The sequence below is a fragment of the Mytilus californianus genome, unplaced genomic scaffold (assembly GCF_021869535.1).
Source record: "Mytilus californianus isolate M0D057914Y unplaced genomic scaffold, xbMytCali1.0.p SCAF_6, whole genome shotgun sequence".
Taxonomy (NCBI): Eukaryota; Metazoa; Mollusca; class Bivalvia; order Mytilida; family Mytilidae; genus Mytilus; species Mytilus californianus.
Genome location: NW_026262712.1, coordinates 54,961,760 through 54,987,206, shown reverse-complemented (window position 1 = coordinate 54,987,206; position 25,447 = coordinate 54,961,760). Strand labels below are relative to the sequence as shown.

Here is a 25,447-nt window from a genome sequence, read left to right as displayed (position 1 = left end):
GTTGTCATTGCTTTATGTCTGAACATTTGTACATATAAATATTTATATTTATCATTTATCTCAATCATTCTAGACTTGTTTGTACACTATAAAAATTGTCGTGAGCGATTTATTTTTCGAGACTTTCGCGATTAGAAAAATAACTCGAATTTAAATCGTCGCAAATATGTAAAACTTGTATCTTCCCGTTTCTAAGTACATCGAGAAAAAACGAAAATCGGGAAATTAAATCGCCGCGAAATGGGATTGTAAGGGCTAAACGCGACATAAGGTATCAGCGAAAATGATTTGGTTTACAGTACTTCTTTTCAGTAACTGTATAATGAATTGAATCATTTCTTTTACAACATATAAAAATAATGTTAAGTTAGATTGCTCGTAAAATAAAATATAATGTGTATAAAAACTATAATAAAACATCTACACACTCGAGGGGCCTCGGTGGCCAAGTGGTCTAAGTAGTTCTACTACTAGCCAGTTAACACTGAGATTGTGAGTTAGAACCCCACTCGTGCGGGTGCACTCGACTCCAATCCTAATTGACTAGGATTGTCAGTTTTCCTATCGAAGGTCGGTGGTTTTCTCTGGGCACTCCGGCTTCCTCCACCTATAAATACTGACCGCCACGAAATAGTCAAAATGTGGCGCTTAAAAGTGGCGTTAAAACACCAACAATCAACCATCAATCTACACACGCTTATAACACATATCTTTAATCTATCTACATATTCGCCTCTCGTGACAAGCTTAGAGTCCTGGACATAAGGATAAGTGATTGCTGCTGAAATTAATCAAAGGTTTGAGTTCAAAATGCCGTTCTGGGACAAACATTTGTCAGAATAAAAATCTTATTCTATCACAGTTTGGTTTAATTTCAGACTGTATCCTATCTCGTCTTTTTCATTAAACGCATCAGGTTCTAAAGTATGCAGCTGGTGGATCCAAAGGTTCTCTCTTTTCTTACATGTCTTAGACCACATCAAATTAATATTTGAATCTTCAGACACTTTCCCTAAGTAAGGGTAGCGAGAGAGCTAACTACATTTTTTTTAGAAGGTTGATTTTTGGCAGGCGAAAGTATTTTTTACTAACGAGCTGTTTTATTTTTGGAAAAATTTAAGAAAATAAATTCTAGGAAAAGTATTTTATGCAAACGAGCGATCTAAACTTTACATAGTTTTTTGTGCTTCGTGATTTCATATATCTCATATCATTCTTCTAACATAACCCAACGCATCCAGTTTTCAGTACAAAAATGGTAACCTAGTAGCAAATAATACAACTTCTTGTAGTCTGATAAAATAAAGATCCAGCTGTTCAAAACATGAAACAGTACAACAGCATTGAACAGGTAGACATCGATGTTTGATATCAGTTTTACATGATGCATTATAAAGATAAGGAGATGAGGTATGATTGCCAGTTTAACAACTACACACCATAAGGTGAGAATAATTTTTATAAAGTCGGTTTGTTTACGACTTAAATGCAACAGCTAAACATACGAGCCGGTTATAGTATATACATGTATCATTCGAAAGCTTATCTATACTTTCTGTTTTGCGCAGTCGTCAATAAATCTTATGGTGCAGGTTTTGTTAAATCAAGGTCAAATGTCAATATTAAGCATTCCTTAATTCTCTGTAAGAATAGAACAGAATACAAGAATAGAACAGAATACAAGAATAGAACACAATACCAGAATTCTAAATCAGGTGCATATTAAAATATAAATTGCGCAATAGTTACTGCAAATTGCAATTTAAGAAAAACCGTCAGAAATGATAAAATTGCGCTAAAAGCAAAAACAAATTTATGTATCAGTAATTATATGATCAAAATAAAATAAAATTTTATCTTTTATAGGTGAAGGAAATGTTTGCTTTCATTTTTAACTGCAATTAGGGTAGTATTGGACAGAAATCTGCCTTCTAAAGAAGGTTTTACAGTTGCTCTTAAAACCACTATCTGCATATATGGATCATAGGGTGGGGGGGCGGGGGGGGGGGGGGGGGTCTACCCTATTTGAAAAAGGGGCAATAAAAGTTAGTAAGGAAAAAAAAAACAAGCCTTTGATATATATAATGGAAATATATTTTTTTTGATGTCGAAACAAGTTTATTCTCGTTCAATCTTCGAATAGATATTATTGCACCACACTCTTTACATTACCAATCAAGTTTTTATTTAGGAACGCAAGTCTTGTTATTGTGCCATGGTTAATGTTTGTTTACCTATTTTAAACGTTTTATAGTGACTAAGATTATAACACAATGTTGACTGTTATCTATTATGTCTGTTTGTTTTGTTCACACATCGTTGTCAATATAATGGAATTTTATGCGACTGTCATACAAGTGAGAAGTTTAGCTAGATATAAAACCAGGTTTATTCCACCATTTTTTACATAGGTAAATGCCTGTACCAAGTCAGGAATATGACAGTTGTTGTCCATTCGTTTGATGTGTTTGAGCCTTTGTTTTTGCCATTTGATTGGGGACTTTCCGTTTTGAATTTTCCTCGAAGTTTGGTATATTTGTGATTTAACTATTTATTACATATTAATTAAGTAAATTATTTGTTTTATCAAATATGACTGAAAATTTGTATCGTGGAAGATTGATAACCCTTCCTGACCAACTTCTATCTCCACTGGTTTAAGGTAGTGTTCGTACATTTTGTGGTTATGTTTTGAGAACTATTGTTTGTTTGTCCTTCGTTTTTCACTTTGTTCATGGTGCTATATGTGTATTTATAGGAACTGTAGGAAGCATCTTGTCACAACGCCAATTCGTGTTTTATTCTTTCCATTCATATATCCATTTATTAGTCTAAAAAACTTTATAATGAGTATTACTCCTCTTATATCGCTTGTTTACTTTTACTGATGTTCAAAGTTTTGAAGTGCACATTTCAGCCGATGATCCTATTGGTAAGCTATTTTCAAGCAAAAACCATTTTAGATGTTGTTTATTTTAATGTAAAACAGCCTGTATTCAAAGTGACAAAAATTCCTTGTTAATGTTATACTCATCATAAATCTGCATAACTTCATTGATATTCGTGCAGATGTTATTTAATATTGTGCTTTCCGTATACATGAATTACATTATACTAGAACACAACCGCTACATCGCGTTCCGTGGACTGAATTAAGTGTCTAATTATGTATGAGCCTTATTTTAAACTGGATTTTTAGTATTAGTATTGCCATATTATAAAGTCATGCTGATCACAAGATGCACGGTTTTCTATGCTTTTTTCATAATCGTTCTCTTTGAACCCGTCGATCTGGAACTTATTAATTATTAATTATATTCTTTAGTTGGAAAAAAGGGCCTGGAATGGTGTAATTTTAATCAACACCATTGTCCTATATTAGTTACATATGAAGTTGTAATTTTTTATTTGTCGTTTTACCCTATGCCAGCCTACATTATTTTGTATTATAGATTCTTGTATCCTGTAGTCTCGACTTAATTTAAAAGGAGGGATTTTTAGGGTTGATTTGTGTTGTATGATTTATGAGCATTATTTGGTAAGAACTTTTTTAAGCTGACTATGATAAATGACAAATAATTCGAATAATATTACGAACATATGTATATCTGATCAAACAAAGGCAGGTGGGTATGAAGAGTTAACAAAAATCAATACAACTTTTGTTGATAGGATCACCTTTCAAATTGTTTATGATATAAGTTTTATTTTTGTATACTGATTTAGAAAAAATAATTGGCAGTGATTAATGCATTTATTTTTCTATGATTTACTACAATAGGTAAGCCATGTTTTTAATAAATGTCCCCTAGATATCCGTTAAACAGTAACAGACATGCTATCTTTGCAATGGTCTGACCGAAATATATATTTTTCAGCATTCAATATTCACAAAAACGTCAAGTTGGTCTGTTTTCATAAATAAAGTTTCTAATATATTTTCAAATTTGACATGTTTATATCTTTGTAACACTTAAGACATTGAAATTCTTTAATATATTTACATATTACCAAATGCAATTAATTTCATAACATGTTTACGCTTGTATATAAAAATACTTGATGTTTTTTTTATCTTTTTTTCTAATTCGGAGAAATAGATCTTTGTCAATTAAAATTGGAAAGCGGAAAACTTTCGTCAGCGGCAATCCATTCTTAGTTAATAGTATCTAATCTCAGTGACACAGATTTAGTAATAAAAATAATAAACTGAAGACTACTGTCAGTTTATACATGATAACGTCAATTCGTTGATATACTTTCATAGACACAATGATAACAATTATGAACGACAGACGTTTGGTCCATCTACAAAAGACTCATCAGTGACGCTAAAATTGAAAAAAATAAAAAAAGTCAAATAAATTACGATGGTCAAGATCTTGAAGATCCTTAATTAAGCACACTTTGAGAAATAACATTTAAACACCAAACCTCATCATTTCTTTTTTTATCCAGAAAAGAACTCTTGTGCAAAAATTTTGTTTGAATTTTCTATATATGAAGCGCTTTTCTTGATTTACCTTCATGGTACATTTGGAACATTCAAAGTCAAATAATTGAGAGCCCAGTTTAATTTTTTTTATGAAAAAAGGACCTTAAACATACTTTTTCTAAATGAATTGTTTATTTTTTTTTTCCAAACGTTTTATAACCGACCATACGGATAATGTTTATCTCATTTTTGAAGGCTGTACGTTTGCCTATATCTGCTTACTTTCAAAATTCATTTTTTTATACTATACAAGTATTACATAAAATTTACATTATCAATGTTCCATGCAAATGAGGTAGGGACAGATGAACTCTGCCACAAAGACATGTACACTTTGCTACCATTCCATACACCAAATATATTTGATCCACTACTTATGCGATGTTATAGTTTCTGAGATAAGGACTTGACCATTGCAACTTAACCTTGCCATTGATCAATATTATGTGATCGAGGTCAGGTGACCCATGTGTGACTGACATGTAGACCTTGCAAGCATATCATATATTAGTAACAATAATGTTTAAGCTTGCTTTAAACCAGGTTTAGTCCACCATTTTCTACTTAAGAAAATGCCTGTACCGAGTCAGGAATATGACAATCGTTACACATTCGTTTAATGTGTTTGAGCTTTTAATTTTGCCATTTGATTTTTCCTCGGAGTTCGAATAGTTTACTGTGTTGCTGCCGCCACCATCAGATTGTATGCTTAAAACAAATTCGATTAAAAAGAACAACTGAAATTAGAACTCTAACCTTAATTTGGTTGATGAGATGAAACGTATTAGCTTCTGCAAGATTCGGCAATATTTGTATGTTCTTTTGATCTGATTAAAAATTTGATCAATATTTATTCGCGTAATCGTGTTTATATATTAAGCTCCTAGCTATATATGAGGATAACGAAATCAGAGAACTATAGTTAAGTTAGATTGATGTTTTTAACCGCCTTCTTTTTGTAGATAATCTTTAACATGTTTAACTGCATGTCAATTGTAGGTCTATTTATGCTCAATAAGGCATATAAGTGTTTAACATGGAGTGATTAACCTGTTTCAAATTGTTATATTTTCAAATATTCTTTAAAGGAGACCTCCTCCCCTTTTTCACCGAGTGCAGTCTTTCTTATTTCTGTAAAGTAAATATATACTCAGGCCTGCTACTTCAATCCATTCTGCGATAACATAACATCAGTTTTGGAGCTAAATACAATTAAATGTGCTTCCACACTCACCAAAATAAAAATGAATATATACCCAGAAAATCATTATGAACACCTTCTGATAAAAGTCAGGAAAAAACATTTTGAAAGGGCAACTTATAAATGTTTATATCTAAATACATGTTTTAGAGATCACTTGTATTGCATTTTATGTAAAAAAATCAAATTTTGAAATTTTTATAGGTCACGGTCATTGTTATTTAACAGCTGAATAAAAAATGTAAATTTGCACTCTATAATACAAATGTCAATTAAATTTACTTTAAACGCATATATGTAGGGACAGCCAGCTGTCTAAACATGACTCTGCGTTTTCTTTGAAATTTTTGCTTTGACCTTTAACCCAAATTTAAGAAAATCGTGACCACTGTAGAAATCGACGACACGAATATTTCTATGAGACCTGTTCTCCTCTTTCCAATGATATAAAAAAACAGCAGTGTGTAGTTTCATTAACCCAAATCGATCAAATTCGTTTATTGGGCACCCTGCTAAAATAACATAGTAGATATTTACTAAAGGCCACTGTGGAGACTTAAACGAAGACCAAAACCAATACCGCAAAGTTAAGCTATCATTCGAACAAAAACTTATGGCCTGATTTAGGGACAATAAAATAAACGAAAACAAAAATGATTACAACGACCATTGATTTACACGTTCCTGACTTTTGACATTCCTATACTTAAAATGGCAAGGTCAAAATGTTTTCCGATGGCAAACTGTTCTCCTCACCTGTGATAGTGGTGTAACAGAATAATATAAATACACTTTATAAAAAACTCAGCTGAAAAGGGTTTAGAAATATTTAATTGGTTAATAAATTAAATCAGATATTTGACTTCAAAGGTTTTTTTCTGATGTTAAGTCACGTAATTCTGAAACCACACAGGACTAGGGGGAGGTGAACATTGTGAAAACCAAAATAGAAATGATAAGTGTGCGATGAGAATGTAAAGTGTCATAAAATTGCTGCTGGTCGAAATATGGAAACAAATTGAGGAGAAGAATATTCAAAGTGAGGGTGAAATGTTTTGTAACTGTCTTATTTATGGCTTTTGTCAGAAGTTTTATCCAAGATGATAATTACAAAAACTATATGTTCTTGATAACTGCAGATTCAAGCAAAAACGTTAGCCTACATCTGATGACGCAACATAAAGTTACATCTGAAGAAATTATCAAGTAAACAAAAGAAAACATGTCAATTGAATGTGTCTACTAAATATGGTCAAGTTGGAGAAAATATGTCAGAGGGTTGGGCTTTCAATGCACGAAAAACCAAAAAAATCTTCATCAAGCAAGAGTTTTTGGTAAAAAGTTTACTTATGCTCAAATAATGGAAAGAAGAGGGTCCTTAATAAGTAACAGAAGAAATCCAAACAACAACATTATTTTCCTTGGAGTTCGGTATTTTTGTTATTTTACTTTGAGAAGACTAGAATCAAAATAAATGAATTTCTTACAGAATAGCTAATAGCTGGTTACTCGTCAGGAATATCGAGGAAGAACGTATAGTTTAACATCCATATCGAGCTTGAAGGCTTTTTGATACATGTTATATGAGCGATCATGACAAAATTAGATGATTTATAATTCAATCTTTTTTTCTGGTATACCAGTATTAAAACAAAAACCCTAGATTATATTTAGCTGACCTGATCTTAAGTGTCATGTAGGTAGAAATAAGAAAACAAAAACGAGTTTGTATTGACATTTTATCATAATTGACACGTGTACACCAAACCTGAAAAAATATGTTCTTGCCCTAAATAACTGTTACATGTTTATTTAGATCTACAAATTAGTTTACTTTAATTTGTTAAATTTCAATGTTTTAACTTAAATAAGCAAATATCATTCGCTGTAAGATGATGAACAAAAAACAAAATATCTGAGAGTCAAACTATATGTTTCTGTTTGTGAAATCAGGAAGATTAACTACAAGTACTGTCTTGACACTTTGGATCTCTCATCTGTTCAAGTTGGTATCACTAGGAGATGTTTTTCCACAATCCTGGCGAGCCTCATTGGAGGATATAATAGATGATATGTCGCATTCGAATGTAAATTGATCAGCCAACAAAAGTATGATATCAGAAATCGCATTTCTGTTTTCTAACTTGTACAAATAGAGTTTCCTTTTTTCCTGATTCTATTTTGATTCCAATACAATATCGACATTACTGTTAAAGTAACAGAATATCATTTTCTCCTTTAATAGTGTTTAACCATGTAAATTGCTATTGACAACAATTTGATATTAGAATAACAAAATATAAAGGTGCCAGCATTAAATAGCATGATAAAGACAATAAGTGTACGTTTTTATACATCATATATAGCTCTAGAAAAGAAAATATACAAAAATAGACGTCCAGATATTATTAGTATCCAGCACTTAGTTATATTGAATTAATGCTCAAAGCTTTGAAACTCATTTTTTTAAAAAAAAGCAGGAACTTGTGAAGGAATTAGATATCAGGAATAAGTCTACCTTTTGAAGAGTTGATATAACTTTGTATACAACATAGTTTTCTCGTTGCAATTTCAACAATAACGGTGAATAGTAATTGACTATTATTATATTATTGCATTACTTCTATGCAATAATCCCGAAATGGTCAAGTAAATTTTTGTGTAGATAACAAACCAATATTCATAACAATTGTACGTATAATAACCAGACACTTTAATGTTGAAATTTAATAAAGTTTCAACAATTGTCTGCTGATAATTCAATGAGCTAAAGATCAACAATGACAACTCCTTCCTGTTGTTTTGCCATAAAGTTAATTCATAACATATCTTTACAGCATTTTTGAACCGTAACACAACTTAAAGGACATGCGCCAAGTTAGAGTAAACATGTATTTAAAAGTAGTGTGACATAATACGTGTCATATCTTTAAAAAGAACACAATGGGACAATGTTATGGAAGTTATGGAAAACAACCACTGCTTGGAGCCTTTGGCGTGGAAACACGAAGTGATGATAGAATACAACCCTTAGTAGATTGTAATGAACAGGTAAACACTATGTTGCATTCCTTGTAAATGAAAAATAGATTTAGTTGACTGGTTATTATAAATTCTGATTTTTGAAGAAGTAACGTTAACATAAAGTGTAACGCATTCCGTATGTAGACGTTAGAAAACTATTTCTGTCTAAATTTGGTTTATATATATGAACGAAAAGTTTCTCACTGTTAATTGTCTGTTGTTCTGTTCTGTCTTCAGCAGACTGATTGAATGACAATTGTGTGCACGTAATTGTGTTCCTGCATTTACTTGTTCACTTATTGTTATTTATCTTTAAATTTGTTAAAAAATTAGCTGTCGGTGAACTTTCATTGTTTTCGAAGTGACATTCCTGTTTGCATAATATAATCTTCTCCACACCATTTCATGTCAGTATGTACAAAAGATTTTCAGAAGCGTATGTAAAATCAAATTGTATGTTAGAGATTAGCCTTATTTAAGATGAATTTCAAAAACTTCAGATTAGTTTCTACATTTTCCACAATTTTTATATATTTATATAATGTCTAAATAATAGCCAACGCTAAGTGACTTGTTACATGCCAACCATATATCTGACGGGGCGATGAATCATATGAAGAAATGTAGGAAGGTTTATAATTTCTTTATACCCAGTTTAAAAACTCAGAGGTTGTTTTCGGAAGTTGCAAACATTCTAAAATTAAATTTAAATGATTTTACATTATTTGTTGAAATGTGCATCTTGTGCAGTAGAATTGGTACCGTTAATGATACTTCTAAAACGAGCATCGATTTATGTTCTTTTGTATATATATGTTGTTTAACTGTAAATAGAGTGATATGTTGAGATCCGAATAACGACGTCAAAAGTTGCTCACACTATTTGTGATAATCTGTGTATAAATATATCTATGGTTGATACGTGGATATATAGAACTATTTGTTGTGTTTTTTTCTGTCTACTAAACGTTTTCCAACATCGTCTTTTATTCATATTTAATGCAGATGAAAGAAGCTGTGCAGAATTCAATGAATGGAAAAAATCCTGGTGAGTTGAGATCGCTTACCTATCGAACTGCACTTGCAGCAGGGACTTTTTTCATTGTGAAGGTAAGACACTGACTGATTTTTGCACTGATATGAAAGTGCACAATATAACTACCATATTCGTTTTCTAATTTTATAAATTGCTGCTATGTTTGCTTCATGCAAGCACAAAAGTATGTCTGCATGTATACAACTGTTGTTATCATCGAAATTTACATAGAAATTATGCAGAGCATTGCATGGCCTTTTCTGGTATCTGTACTTTATAAATGTTTTTTGATCATACAACTGCAAGTCAAATAAATTGAGCTGACGATCTACATATCGATAGTCAAAACAGTAAGGACTATAATGAACAAGTGAGGAATAACATTGTGCTTTTAATGATGTTTTAATGTAAATTTATAAATTTAAAGAAAGATGTTTTGAAACAATAATTTGGCATAATAGTTTATCATTTCGTTAAAAAAAAAACATTTCAGTAATTAAAACACATAATTCAAAGGAGCAGCACGAACATCACCGAAAACGAGACTGTCAATTGGTATATCATGGTATTCCACTTTCAAAAATAATAAATGTCTAAACAATGCTAAAACTTACGGATGAACAAAACGTGTGTTGGGTGTGCTTTTTTATGTTTACCTCACTTGTGATAAATAATGTCATCGAAAATAACCTATGCGACACAAATACATTCCGTTTTAATACAAAGTAATAGTTAGTAATCTTTTGAGTCGTACTTTCTTCCACGGGAAGCATATTCTGTGAATATTTAAGCTTCACAATTTTCAAGTTTGCCACGGGACAGACCAATCTACTTGATCGATATATTTCAAAAAGTGCGTCAATTTAATTAAAGAAATTATTTTAAATTTACATTGATAATCTTTTAATAGGTGGGTAGTATCCAACAACTAATGTATTGTAAGATAATGGTTGACGGTATGTAAGCAACTAGACAAATACCACATATAAAAAAGGTTTTGATTGCCCTTCAAGAGCACCCGAGATCGACCCAATTTTTTATTGGGTTCGTATTGCTCGTTAGTGTTTGTTTTTTTATGTTTTATATACTGTCCTTTGTCTATTGGTCGTTTTTCGCTTGTTTGTTGTTTTTTCCTATTGTTTTTTCAGTTAGTTTTCGACTAAGCATTTAAATTGTAACTATAATGAAATTATATGGCTCTGTTAACAAATATGTGCAAAGGTAAAACATCCAGACCCTCACTATTTGCAATGTAAACCATAATGATTAATCTTGTATCCCTAGATAATTAAATGGCCAATGAATTATTGCAGATTATATATAGATTCTACCACTGCATCGAGTACGATACGATATTTATCAACTTAAACCGAGCGTCATTTAAAATTTAACTGTTGAGAGTAGATAAATATCGTATTGCACGAGATTTGGTGGTTGAGTCTGTTTCTCTAATGATTTTTAGACGAAATGCAGACAACTTCAATCCTTCCTTTCGAATGATCTGCAAAAAGATGTGTTCTTTCTATGTGACGTCATCAGACATGGTCGTCTTTTGTCATGACGTCACAATTGGAATTTCAGAGGAAAGCAAGACAATATGACGTCATAATCGAGTTTTGACCAATGAACAACTGAGATCAAACGAACCACACGTTGATTAAATAAAAATAATCAACAGGTCAGGAAAAGGATAAATCGTGTAAGAATTAGAGAAATAAATAGATCCATACCTGGCAAGCCTTATGGTTACTCCGAAATACAAATCATGCAAATGACGCCAAAAAATAAAGGCCATGCAGACAGAAAAAACCAACAATGACAACTTAATGTATTCCAAGACGAAATTACATAATGAGAGGAAACTTGCAAATGCAAATACAGCTTAAACGGCATCTACACATATAATTTGGTTAAAATAGAAATGAGCAGCATGAATGACAAGAATAACCAAATGTGTTTGTATTTTTATTGATTTTACATTTCATTCTAAATTAAGAAAAAAATACTTAAAACTATATATAGATTCACAATTGTTGATACTACTCCTACATTTCACGGACGATGTATAAGAATCTGTTTTCAATATATTTTCTTTTTATTAAGTTTTGAATAAGAAAAGGTATAAGATGTTGAGAATGATGATCAATTATATTAATTCAATTATGTTGTAGGTGAGATCAGAATATAGCGGTTATCTGCTACTGAAAATATTTGAACCTCTTCCCGAAACAAAAAAGCCGGTAAAATTATGGGGGATTCGAGTCACCAAACCAATATGAACATTGTGAACATAGATATAAATAACAAATTTTGAATTGACTGGATAACTCCTGTTTTAAATTTTCTTTTATAGTACTTCATCATGTTAAAATGCATTCAAAGCTCTGTAACAAATAGACAACATTTTCCTAAAACGTTGAAACAGTGTCAATTTAGTTGTAAATATATGTAAGAACTTTAACACAATATATATTTAATGCAGATAGTTTTCAATGTGAGCGCTAACAGTAAGTAGTTTATCAAGCATTGTCACTTTTGTATTATATCATATATTTACAGAAAAACTTTTATAAATGCTTATTAAACTTAAGATACATGTAGAAATATTTCTTAGCATAGATCATGTTCAACGCAAGAAAATTATTTTATTATGTAAATGAATGACTATTATTTTATATTTACTATATAATATCGGTAAGGTTATGTTGCCTATAGTTTATACTTTTTAATTCTAGTGAAAATTTGGTATAAATACCAATAACAAAGTCACGATTGATATCTTATACGGTTGTTTTCCTCATTTGAAGTCAAGCAGCATTCACCCCCAGTCTTTTATGGAGTTCGTGTTGCTGTTGAACCCCTATTTGTGATTTTGTTACCTATTGTGTTTGTTTTGTTCACAAGTCGTTGTCAATATAATGGAATTGGATGCGACTGTCACCAAGTGAGAGGTTTAGCTAGCTTTAAAACCAGGTTCAATCCACAATTTTCTACATAAGAAAATTTCTGTACCAAGTCAGGAATATGACAGTTCTTATCCATTCGTTTGATGTGTTTGAGTTTTTGATTTTGCCATTTGATTAGGGACTTTCCGTTTTGAATTTTTCCTAGGAGTTCAGTATTTTTGTGATTTTACTTTTTTCCATATAGGTCTATGCCTAGCATGATCTTAACAGATTCGTTTTATGTAAAGAAATTAATGCATTTTAAGAAAAATTATTATAATTGATTATTTCCGATTATTTAGATGTAAATCGTAAAAATCTAAGTGATGTCCAGGGGATCCGATATAGTTTTGAGACAACAACACGAGCACGATTGCTAAGGACATTTATTACAAATATATATTGATTCGTTAATATAGACCCATAGATTAGAAACTCAAAATAAAGTAAAATACCTTTCTATTATAATTTGCCCTGATATGTTTTACAAATTATTCAAAAAATGTTCTATAGTTTGTATCTAATATAGTAAAGCGGCTACCCATATTCTTTTGTGTTTAGGTTTACAAACACTATTCATGCATGCATGTGGCAAACACATGTGGAGTTGTTTATAACATTTCCTTCAGATTAATCTACCCCGTTATCCCTCATAACTTTTGAACTGATGTAGTGTTCAATTCTTTGTTGTTTAAATTTATTTTTTTTTCTCTAAATAACGATGCTGAAATTCTAATGAAAGATTGTTTTGCTCCATTCATCACTTTCCTATCAAATATAAATTGGATTGTTCATATATTGCAATAGATATTTGTTACAGTTTGAATTTTCGATAACTAAAACAATATTAGTACCGATAAAACATTAAACAACCTTTCAGAATAAACCACTTCAAAATAAACTAGTTTACACGGATCGTGTCTTCAATTTTTGGCTGTATAAACAATATCAACCTAAAAATTAGGACGTGACATCCCGTTTTTATAAGAATTCAACAGGTACAGCTTAGTGTTTTTACCGAATCAATGTAATAATTTGATAAACTGTTTAAAATTATGTTTGGAAACGAAATCACTGTATTAATAATTCATCAGTTACGCATAATTTGGTTCATTGAAATCTACAGACACGGGCAAAGCGAACAAGTTGTGAAACACGCACTGTGTATGAAGAGGCTAAATGAATATCCCCATTCAAAGATTGAAAAACAACAATCTGGAACGAACAATTGTCTCTTTTTTATCATAATTTATGTATAGCATTTTCCGTGTCAAACTGGATTATCCAAATCTAGAAAAAAATACCCTGAATGCTGTTTGTAATTATCTCCGCAGTGAAATTAGAAATTGCCTGATTATTTTAAGCAGATATATTATTCACGGAACGCAATTGGTGTCCATAGGAGTACCTTCAAACTGTCTATAAAATGTATTGCCGCAACATACAGAGATTTTGACAAGAAGAATATTTACAACTTTAATCTTGAACTTCATTAAAATTCTTCAAGTAAGTATATCTAGCATATGTTCCTGTTTTAAAAGAGAAATTTCCATACGAGTTGCAGCAAATAAATCGACAACCAGATTTGTCAAAGGATCATTAAATTAATCAAGAAAACATATGCTTGGTTAAACGAATGCAAGTCTTACAATAACGTTTTTGCAAAGACGTAAACAGTGAAACTTGTGTACACAAAATATGTTTCACATTAACAGTGTAAACATAACCTTAGATCATATCACATCGTAAAGTCATGTTCCATCTAATATTTCATTTTAAAACATTTAATTGTGCCACAGGAGAAGATATGTAGAAAGGAGTGGGCCCAGTAAGATCCCTTTTCGGCCCCAAAATATAGCAGTTTTACAAAATTGTTGAAATGTAAACTTTTAGCTATTTTTGGAAAGTAGAATACTTCTGTTACATAAATATGGACTGTTTTTGACAAAACAATGCACATGTATCGTGTACTAGCATCATTAAGTCATGCTTAATTACTGAAATCTTCACAATTTTAGCATTTGAGTTAATTTTAGACGGTTTCTTGTCTTAAATGGAAGTGGCCGCATTTGTGTTTATTCTTAATATTTAAATGAATGTTGTATTTGATGATAATACATTACATATATAAAGGTTGAGACTGACCACGTATGCGGCCACTTTCATTTTTGACAAAAACCATCTGAAAAGTGACATATTATAGATTTTTCATATTTAAGCTTGAATTTGAGTGTCTTTAATGACTAACTCATTTCAAATCTTTCACATAAACTAAATGAAACGACTGAAGTAGACACTTAAGTATCTAAAAAGTGTCCAAAATCTTTCATCAGATGAACCTGAAGTTTGAGGCCAAAATCGGCCCTTACCGGACCTACTCCTTTAAACAACGAACCACAACAATGATATAAATATATTTATATATCAGAGAAGAAAAGAAAGATTATCAAATGATGTATGTTTATTTTTTTTCTTATCTTGGTAAAACAATAGTCTTATATTGTTATATTTCTTATAACCATGTGAAACCTTAGTCAGGTGGTGCTGAAAGAGTGATGTAAAACCCTGACTATTGAAAAAAAAAACAAATAATAATAATAAAACAAATATATAAATATATACTTTGTTCGAATCTCATATTGTGAAATATTCTTAGATCATATTTCAAAACGTTTGCCATAGATAAAAATTTCACTAACATTTGATTTGACTAATATGAATGGGCTTTTGTATTACAAATTACAAATGTTATTTGCGTAATGGGGGAGAACAAATATCGTTTACAATTTGATATTGGGCTGCGTAATATTTTCATCTAATGGTTTGTAACTGGCGAATCAATTGATATTGGTATTATATACTAGGTCATTTGCTTTAATTATATCGATGTCACGAGCTTACATTAACTTTCAATGTACCATTTCTTAATTCCATGCACACAGTTGTATAACGTCCAGATATTTTTAATTCATGTAAGGAATTCGGCTATTACATATTTTGTGGTAATGTGCATATATAGGACTGAAAAGAGATAACACTTGCAAAACAACTGCAGATATCATTATCACCTAACAGATTGTTTTTATATACCCTGTATTTTGTTTGTACGACAATTTCTCTTATTCTTCGATAATTTATGTTTTTCTGGACCAATTGTTTTCAAAAATGTTCATCAACGTATACGTTGGTCTCAGTAGGTGATTGGTTAAGTTAAATGAGCATAAGCTTTATCAGTTTTATTGATAAGAGAAATGACAACGCAGGGAATTTGGAAGCTACTCAAACGGAATTTTCGTTCATCAATAAATCAAAATTATTTCATAATCATCAGAGGAACAGATTATTACATAATTTATTGTAAGTTTTCGGATGTATGCAATCTCGAAAGTTGAATTTAGATAACATAACTGCGATAATTGACTGGTACTAATGTGAGAATCTTCATGCATACATGTATACTAGTAGCATAGTTTGCACTTTTAATAAAAATTGAACTGCTTTAAACAACGATCATTACAACACAATATATGAAGTATATTTCATTATACTTTGATTGATATATTTCATTTAGTCGCATTTGTTCATGATCTAAAGTTTTCTTTAGTTTTTCCATTTGCGAAATATAGTAGTATTAAGCTGGTCAATGGCGGAGATTACACATATTTTTTTTAGGAATTTCGGTTTTATTTCTATAATGTATTTATATATGAACGTTGATTTAAAGACACTGCTTGTGGTATGTACCCATAACTTTAAGATTACTTTTTTTCTAAACATAATACCCAATAATAGATGCGAATGACACCAAATGGACATTTAAACTCATACGTAAAAACTAAATGCCAATGCCATGGCAAAAAATGATCAAACAACAGTATACAAAACAATAGATAGAAAACGATAAAATGAGGAACACGAACCTCCCCAAGGCTTGGATGATCTCATATGCTACTGAAGGGTAAGCAAGACTTGTGGCACTGTTGTTTTGTTTTTATATACCCGCTGATATGTACAGTTTATTAGGTCACAATAGAAAAAAGGAGATGGATTATGATTAAGACAAGAAGTATCCGTAATCATCTTTGAAACACATTTTCCATAACGGTCAACTTACCCGTGATGGCGTCTGTAAATTTGTCGAAGGGATGAGATCTACTTTTTCACTTGAAACTATTGGTGTAATCGCTTTTTCTATAAGTAGAAAACCTTACCCCGGAAATCATGATAGGAAATGCAAGCTCTGAAATATCAACTGGGAGATATAAACTCCATATGAAGGCGCCGTTGGAATGTTGCTACATACAAATGGCAAGTCTACAATTGGGAAGTTTAAATTCTCTCTTGTGTCGTAAAGTTTTGTTCTCAACTGATTTTCACTGTCGATAGCTAAATGTAAGTCAAGAAAAAAATGAATTGTATCAGTTATATCCTTCATTGGAAGTTCGATGGTATAAATTGTTTAACATAGTCACCAAACTTTGAATCAATTAGTGTTAATATTAATAATCTGTTAACCAGAAAAACAACTTCAACATGATTACATCTTTCATATAATTTGATTATAGTAAGGCACTACACCCCACATCTTCCGTGTTTACTACATGCAAAGCCCATCTCAACAGTAATGGCTTTGCTAATTTCCTTCACTTCATAAAGTGTAGTAAAATTTGTTACAAAATCCCTAATTTAAATAATGTGTTAGTAAAGGTTAATGTGATATCAATATAGTTGCCATTTTCTTTCCATTCCTTACAAAATGTCAATAATTAATAGAGCATTGATATATAAGGACTGAACTCTCATTGGTTTGCTGCATTGACTAGAGGAAAAACAACTGATACGAAAACACACAAGTTGGCCGGTCACCATCACAAAATTATACCTCGACGATGTGCCTGTGTCGTATCTGAGCAGTCTCAAGTTTTTAACCTGCTGATAATTTAATAGTCTACTTAATGTTAAGCTATTGTGTCTCATTTACAATTGTACCGTTGACATTTGGTTGGCATTGTTATTGGTGTGTTTAAATCATTCGATCCATAACCTGTCACCCCTCTGATCTTGCTCCGTTAGGATATTGAGCTACCTCATTTTTTTTGTTTTTAATATGTAACTGCAAGATTTGAAAATCAGAATAATACTGTATTGTTTTCTCCGACAACATAATAACACATTTGATTGTTCCATACCTAACAGAGGTATACCTTATTCATACACAGAACTGTTCAATTTTGTTTCAGAAAACTTAATTACAACTATCTAGGTATTGGAAAGAAGTAATGAAATTTTTATAAAAGCCACTCGGATTCAAGCGGAACGTCTTTATCTTTTTAAAAAAAAATGACATCAAGATGCCACTGATCTTTACATTTGAATCAAATTTGTAATGTTAGGTTGACATTTTTCGACAGAATGCCTACATTTGTCATATGGGGTTCCACATATACAGCCGGATCTCCTATATATTATGATTTCTACCAACGATTTTTTACAATTGACCAAATTAAACTTAGTGTCACGTCTTGATTGGTTTAAAGGAATAAAAAAAAAAGGTATGCAGTGAATAAAATTTCCTAATGTAATAAAGCGTTGCGGCATTTAAATAAAAAAAAGTATTTTGAAATAGTTTAAATGCATCAAATGACTTAGGCCTCCTAATATCGAGAGTGTAATAGCACAATATGAGATCAAACTGACAAACTCTGCTGTTTATTGCTTAACTCAAAAGATTGGTACGAGGCACACCACTAACAGTAAAGCAATAGACACAATGCACACAAATATGAATACTCGCAGCTTATTAAAGATTCTGAAAGCAATTTGTTTTTAAAAGAATAAATCATTTTCTCCGTGACGTAAGTATCACTCAATGGTAGTACCGGCAAAAATCATTATTTAAAGGTTTTACTACTATGCTAAATTGAAAACTTTCAAGAGAATAAGTTTATTCAAAGAATCAATCACTTTACATGGATCTTGACTAAGTTTACGGGCTTTATAAACCAAAAAATTATCACGCGATGTCCTGGTTAAATAATAATTCTAGAGGTTTAGTCAAATTTTTGTACGTTGAAAGGATTTAGAACAGGTGTTAATTGATTGGGAAAACGAATCGAAATGATTTACCAGGTATACATAAATTACATTCATTGGAATCTACAACAGTAGGACGTGGCCACCCTGTAAGAAAAATGTACGAGTGTGAATGTCCCTCTGTTATCTTTTGTCCCTATTTTAAAGAATATCACCGTAAAAAAATATCAAGTATTCTATTCAAAGTACGCAATTGGTACCGGAAGGAATTCATACAGCCTGTCGATAAACTGTATGGCTGAAACGTGCACATATATTGCCAATAAGAATATTTTTTAGCTTTCATCATTTTATCGCAGTTTAAGAAGGTATATCGGGCATATTTCACCGATTCATTGCAAAAGATGCACTAATATAACTTCAGCAATTAAATTGGCAAACCGATTTGCTTAAAGGACCATTTAATTAAATAGGAGTACTTTGTTTGATGAAATGACTGCATATCTAACAATTGATTATTTCTTTACAGACATAAAACACGAAATTTGAGTACACAAAACATGTTGTATATTGTTGATTTGTCATTCTTTTTTCATTTTTTTTTTCTTTGGTAGGTTTTGTCTTTCTTCTATATGAGATCTTTTACCCTCATCCGTATATGGCTATACTTTTGGTTCTGTTGATTATATTTCGAACAATATTTTTGTATTTCTTTGTAGCGTTTTGTGGATTTCATTTTGGATTTTCGCCGTTTATTGTTATTGTCATGTTACATAAGATAATGCCGTACTTGTCTGACTTACGCATTTTTATTGTATTTTTGTGTACTCGTGAATCTCCAAAGGAAATGCGCATATGTTACAATACCAATCTTTACCTTTTTATTTAGGTATGTATTGGCCAATACCCTGCTGTCGGACTGTAGGTTTCAATCCAGGAGCACACTAATACGGTTCTGGCATAACAATACAGATACTTTAAAATTTATGAAACCTTCAATTGCTGTCATAAGACTAAGTCAATCTGAGGCGCACTTATATAACTCCAATTTACACAGCCCGAATTCCTTGTTTGAACAGGACTTTGAAATCATCATTTTTTAGGTCTAGCAGAAGTTCTTTGCCGTTTGAATTAAGTTTAAGATTATTAAATATTTTGCATTTAAAATCGCTTGAGAGACATTATTTCTTGACATGCTTATCTAGTCCAGTAAAAGGTATAACATTGCAAGTTATTTCTACCATGTGTTCGACATATCTGCTGGTAGATACATGTAGTTAGTCCACAATGGTTTCAATAGCTTTTTGGCGAAGTATTTGAATACCAGTATGAACATAATGATACTGTTTTGTTAATTTGAAATGAAGGTACGTATACAGTTCTAACACCTTCTTAACGTTTACATGCGGTTCTGATTTTTATAAATATGCTGGTTTTGGTCGTCACTAAATGAAATCAATTCATTCATATAAATGTAATTTGTTTTTATGTTTGTATTTTTTTAAAGTGAATTCATTTGTATTGATCACAGAATAAGAAAACAAATTTAAATATAAATGTTAAAAAACGACGTCATAAAAACAATTTAAGAGATAACAATAAAATATCAATCCAAAAAGATCAGAAAAGTAAAGTATTTTTTTTTTCAACTCTCCTTTTCAGAATGTTGGAATTGGCGAGGTTACTTGAAGACTTGTCAATGTTGGCTGTTCCTTTGTGTAAGGTAGAGGTTGAAATATCAATAGCAGAAAATATTCTTTATTTTCTGTCAACACCTACAGAATATATAATTTAAATCTAGTTAATGATATGAAAATTTTAAATCAATGATTAAAAACTTCACGTCTAAGGTAAACATGTATTGTTTGTATTTGCAATAATTATCTAGAGCTCGTAAACATATTGTTTATACTGGAAATCCTAATTGAAATAGTATACATATATTTTGTTCTATGTTGGACTAACGATTTTGCTTTACATCCAACCCATGTAAAGCTACAGTTACATAAAAAACCAATTACGAAAATTACTAATCTAACTTAACCGGAAACAATATAAAAAAAGTATTGCAAGACAGTGTTACACCATGCCATTCAAAGCCTGAAAATTATAGATCAATTGATAAAACCTGAGATATATATATAAAAAATATACATAAAAAGTAAAATCACAAAAATATTAAACTCCGAGGAACATTCAAAACGAAAACTCCGCAATCAAATGGAAAAATCAAAATCTCAAACTCGTCAAAAGAATGGACAACTTAACTTATCAAATTATGCATCTGTTGTTCTAGTAACATTTCCCGTCGTATATATTCTTAGGTGTCCACACAATTATGCAGAAATGTTATCTTTATTTCCGTAACATTAAGACATATAGTCTCGAGCTCATTTATACAATTCCGTATCACCAATCATACACCTGAAAGTTAATCGGGTAAACATTCATCTGTTCAATTAAGTACAATAGCAGGCAAACTGAAAAGGGCCTTGAACAATAACACATGAATAAGGTAAGAATCTTATATCCCTTGGATTCAATGCTACTTAATAACCATGATAACAAAACAGGTTTTGATTGTGTTTGTAAACTATTCATATTCTAAAGTAGTTTAATGTAAAAAAAAATAAAGTGTTATTTAAGCAAAACAACTGAACTGTGTTATACATTATTTTCATTTTTTCATAATTGTTTTACATGTCTCCATCATGGTGTTTTTAAGACTACATTTATGTAAGGTTTTCACTCAGAAACTTAAAATTGGTGAAGAATTTACCATGCTTACAAGGTTTGCATTCGATATAGAGTTGCAATATTCTAAATTAATTAAATCCATCGCTTATTATTCACTCCGCAACCAATATTTAAAATTTGTAATTCTTTCGAATATGTATGTAACAAAAATGACGCATATTGGTATGTTCAGTTGCAAACGTGTGCAGCGTAACTACAAATGTTCTTGCTTTGGCAACACGGTTTTTTTAAGTTAACTTCACAACATATCATATTTATATGTACAAACGATACAAATATATGTTAGTTCCTATCTTAATACGAGTACAATGAGAATACAACAATTGATTTAATGTGTACACTATTTTTTAGTTTTACCTTACATTTCGTATTCCTTCTTATTGATTTATTTCGGTATGTTCCTGTTCGATCATTATTAAACTTGTTAGGTGCAACTCACCTGAGAGGATTTTTCTAACTGATCTAGATTACTGCATTCAATATATATATAACATATTTGTGAGTAGTATTTGTTAGTAAAAAATACGTATTGAAAGGCAGAAAATATTTACAGGCTAGTTTAGTCTATTTTAAGACTTGGTTCAGCTGTGTTTCGCACTGAACAATCTGCATCACATTTCGTTACAGTTGTATGTTTATTGATTGCTACCCGCCTTTTTGTCCTTCTTTCTGTATATCCTTCATCTACTAATGAATTTACATAGCCGTCTTTGACATTGTAAAATTTAATCGCATTTATTTGAATTGTCTTTCCTTTTTGTACGACATGATACAAATTAATAGTTTTACCGCATAGTTTCCTCATCTCTTGAAACAACAATAACATAATACACCCTACAAACTTCTGTAAATGTCCTGATCATTTCCCTCCATTTTGATTGTATTTCACCTTTTGTCTTCATTTTAAAGGATAACCGGATATGTGAAACTGATTGACATGCAGTATTAACATCAGATGTCGTATAATAAATCATTCAAAAAAGGTTTGAAATATTTTACCATTAACAAATAAAGATACTGTGCACTCTTTCAATTCCTGTGATATATTTTTTTTAATGTTCTGAGAAGGGATATTCTTTGCAGTTACTATCTATAAAAAAAATACACAATGGAAGGTACTACAGAAAAAAAATTAAATACATAAAAAAAAAATTGCTATTATCCAAGTAGATAAAAATATTTTATATCACGAATAACAAACAACGCTTTTCAATGTAGCCTTTTACAAAAGAATACTTCTTAATGAAAATAAAACAATTATAAGAAATGAAATAAAAGATTTCTAATTTCAGTGCAATAATCATTAGTTTTCCAACCTTAACAATATAATTGGTCCCTGCTACAACTTGTGTTCGGTAGGTAAGTGATGTCATATGTCCAGGATCGTTTCCATTTGTAGCTCTCTGCACAGCTTTTCTCATCTGAATTTGATAAAAAATAAAGTAAATTTTATGTAAATGTTATTTTGAGAGCAACAATACTACACAAAAATAACATAAGACAACTAGCTTTCTAAAATAGCTATTTCAGGTTTTTTTTATATAACCTATCATGAAAAACACTTAATTCAATTGAGTTAAATAAATGGATAAACAAAATAGAAACAATACTGTAAAAACCCGTATTTTCTGAATTGCATTACAGGATCAGGATCCACCTGCATCAAGAATGCCCAATGTCAAAAGGTCAAACAAAAGTGATACGACAAAAAGAAACATAACAGCACGAGGACAAATAACGGGGAAACTATAATAAAATAAAAGGATACATATCTTCAGCACCTTAACTCTGTAACTCAAGACCATCTTGTATCATTTGTGAAGTATACACTGAATTGTTATTTATCAGGTCTTTGTTCTTTCCGATGAAAGTTTTGAGAAAAAGGAATAGACGTAATTAATTTTTGGCGTGGACACCGATAACGGTTTACAAAGTTATACGTTGTTTTCATGGATAAATGATCTAACAAACGATAATTGCATAAACTATCACCACTTTGTTACAAAAACATAAGAGTAATTGACTTACCTCTGGATTGTTATCTACCAAAGCTTGTACTTCTACATCGCTTCGTTGTTCGTCTCCATAACCGCCTACATTTACGTCTGCCATTTCAAGTGATTCCGTAACAGTATTATCAAACTTTTTTTAATTTATATGTGTTAACTTCAATTTAGCGCATGTCAGTTAAGCAGTGTAACGGTTCGAGAATTTTATGACATACTATCAGTCACTAAAACAACTTTCCCGTGTAGTTCTTTAAATACAAATTAGTAAGTAAATAAAACCTTGAAGGACCTAAATATATAAATGTTAAATCTGTTTGATAAAAATTTTGTTTATTACTTTAAAACATTCAACACATTCATTTCATAAGTAAATTGCATGTCTCCTTTACGTAAGCAGTTAGTTGAAAACAACAGCCGTCATTAAAATTGTGCTTTCATTTAAATAAAAGGGGTTAATGCAATATATTAAAAACATTCAGATGAACTAGAATGAAAACAATCAAAAGGAAAATAATCATAATCGACATGATCATGAAATATGATGGTCAACATTTTGACAAGTTACGCAATTGTTTTCGAAAGAAAAACCTCATTTTACTAACAAGAGTGATTGGTTGTTCGACTGTCAGTAAGCTATAATAGGATATGAGAGGAAAACGTCACTACTACAACAGTACTACTAGTCCAAATACAAAAATAACTAAAAGACATCTTAAAAACAGGATGACGTCAACACAATCTGTAAAGCTCTTAATCGGAAGAGTGTGTAAACGTTTGAATAAATTTAAGGGAATCATGCCAAACATCAAATATTTGGCCAGCCTGGTATATGGGAGTATCGCTGGTCACATTTGAGTCAAACATGGAGGGTTACCATTTAACTTTCAAATTGTCGAAAATGTACAGATTTCATGGCTATCATTTCTTTCTGAAGTATAGAATACCACATGTACAGAAACATTAATACTGTTCCGTTTCGTTTTATAATTTTATTGATAGAGGGTTGCCGCTTGGAAGGAAGCTGTTGGACAAAGGGTTACAAGTGATAAAACTGAAGTCGTCTCTTCGCAAGTTCTACGGACACCATTCTGATTTGGTTTACCGTATTCAAATATCTGTAAACTATGATTTCTTTTTGTTTCAAATATTTATGAAAGCCAAATTTTGAAGGAAAACAAAATTATAAGCTGTCAGTTTGTCCCAAACTTGTCAGAAAAAGCTCACAAATATCACTGATGTATTATTGACTAGCAAGTCAATAATTTAAGCTCAAGGAACACGTATTTATATCATCTTCAAATTGTTCCTTGGCTGGAAATTAGATTCGCACGTACAAGGCGTGCTTAGCTATTAAAAAAAAAGATTGTCAAAATTTAAAGTGAAACAAGGGTCTGATTCAATTCCCTTAAAATTATTCTTTTATAGATAAAAACGATGGCTAACATTTTGTTACTTTATATATTTAAATCAATCGAACCTAGACAAATATTATTGCACATGCTCGCTACCTTTAAATCTACATTATCCTTATTTGTCAAAGGTTTCAATTATTAATGTTACTGTCATAATTGGATAACATGTACCATGTTTCGTCAACATCAGTTTATTTGCATCTCCGTGGAGAAAACAACTCTTAGTATATTGGTAGAGATTTCGTGGACTTTTGTATGTATTTTCGTCGTTGTTACTTTGACCATTGTAGAGCCTTTTTTCGACTCATGGGTTTTAAATGTCCGCTTCCCATCGTTTCCTCGTATAAAAAACGACCTTAAGTTTCATTAAACATACATATGCATTTCATGTTAAATAAAACGCATTTAAAAGTATAGGTCCTGTTCAAATTCGTTTAAATATTCATAAAACCCTCAGATTGTCATTTAAAGTACACGGATGTTTGTGAACCCAATTTTAGATTTAATGCAAGTCAAACAGTTTTTTTAAACAATG

The 25,447-nt window shown here is 31.0% G+C and overlaps 1 protein-coding gene and 1 long non-coding RNA gene across 2 annotated transcripts; one reads left to right on the top strand and one right to left on the bottom strand.

The window, feature by feature from the left end:
* The first annotated feature begins 8,588 nt into the window (after positions 1–8,588).
* On the top strand, positions 8,589–15,318 carry LOC127705720 (uncharacterized). Its single transcript, XR_007983942.1, has 3 exons — positions 8,589–8,747; positions 9,726–9,830; positions 11,928–15,318. It is a non-coding gene; the product is annotated as an uncharacterized LOC127705720 (long non-coding RNA).
* A 4,883-nt stretch (positions 15,319–20,201) lies between these two features.
* On the bottom strand, positions 20,202–23,748 carry LOC127705712 (stefin-C-like). The gene is made up of 3 exons (XM_052210091.1): positions 23,520–23,748; positions 22,808–22,912; positions 20,202–20,509 (listed from the first exon to the last, which is right to left on the bottom strand). The coding sequence occupies exons 1-3, from the start codon at positions 23,601–23,603 to the stop codon at positions 20,393–20,395; spliced, it is 306 nt and encodes a 101-aa protein (XP_052066051.1). The 5' UTR covers positions 23,604–23,748; the 3' UTR covers positions 20,202–20,392.
* Between the last annotated feature and the right edge of the window lie 1,699 nt (positions 23,749–25,447).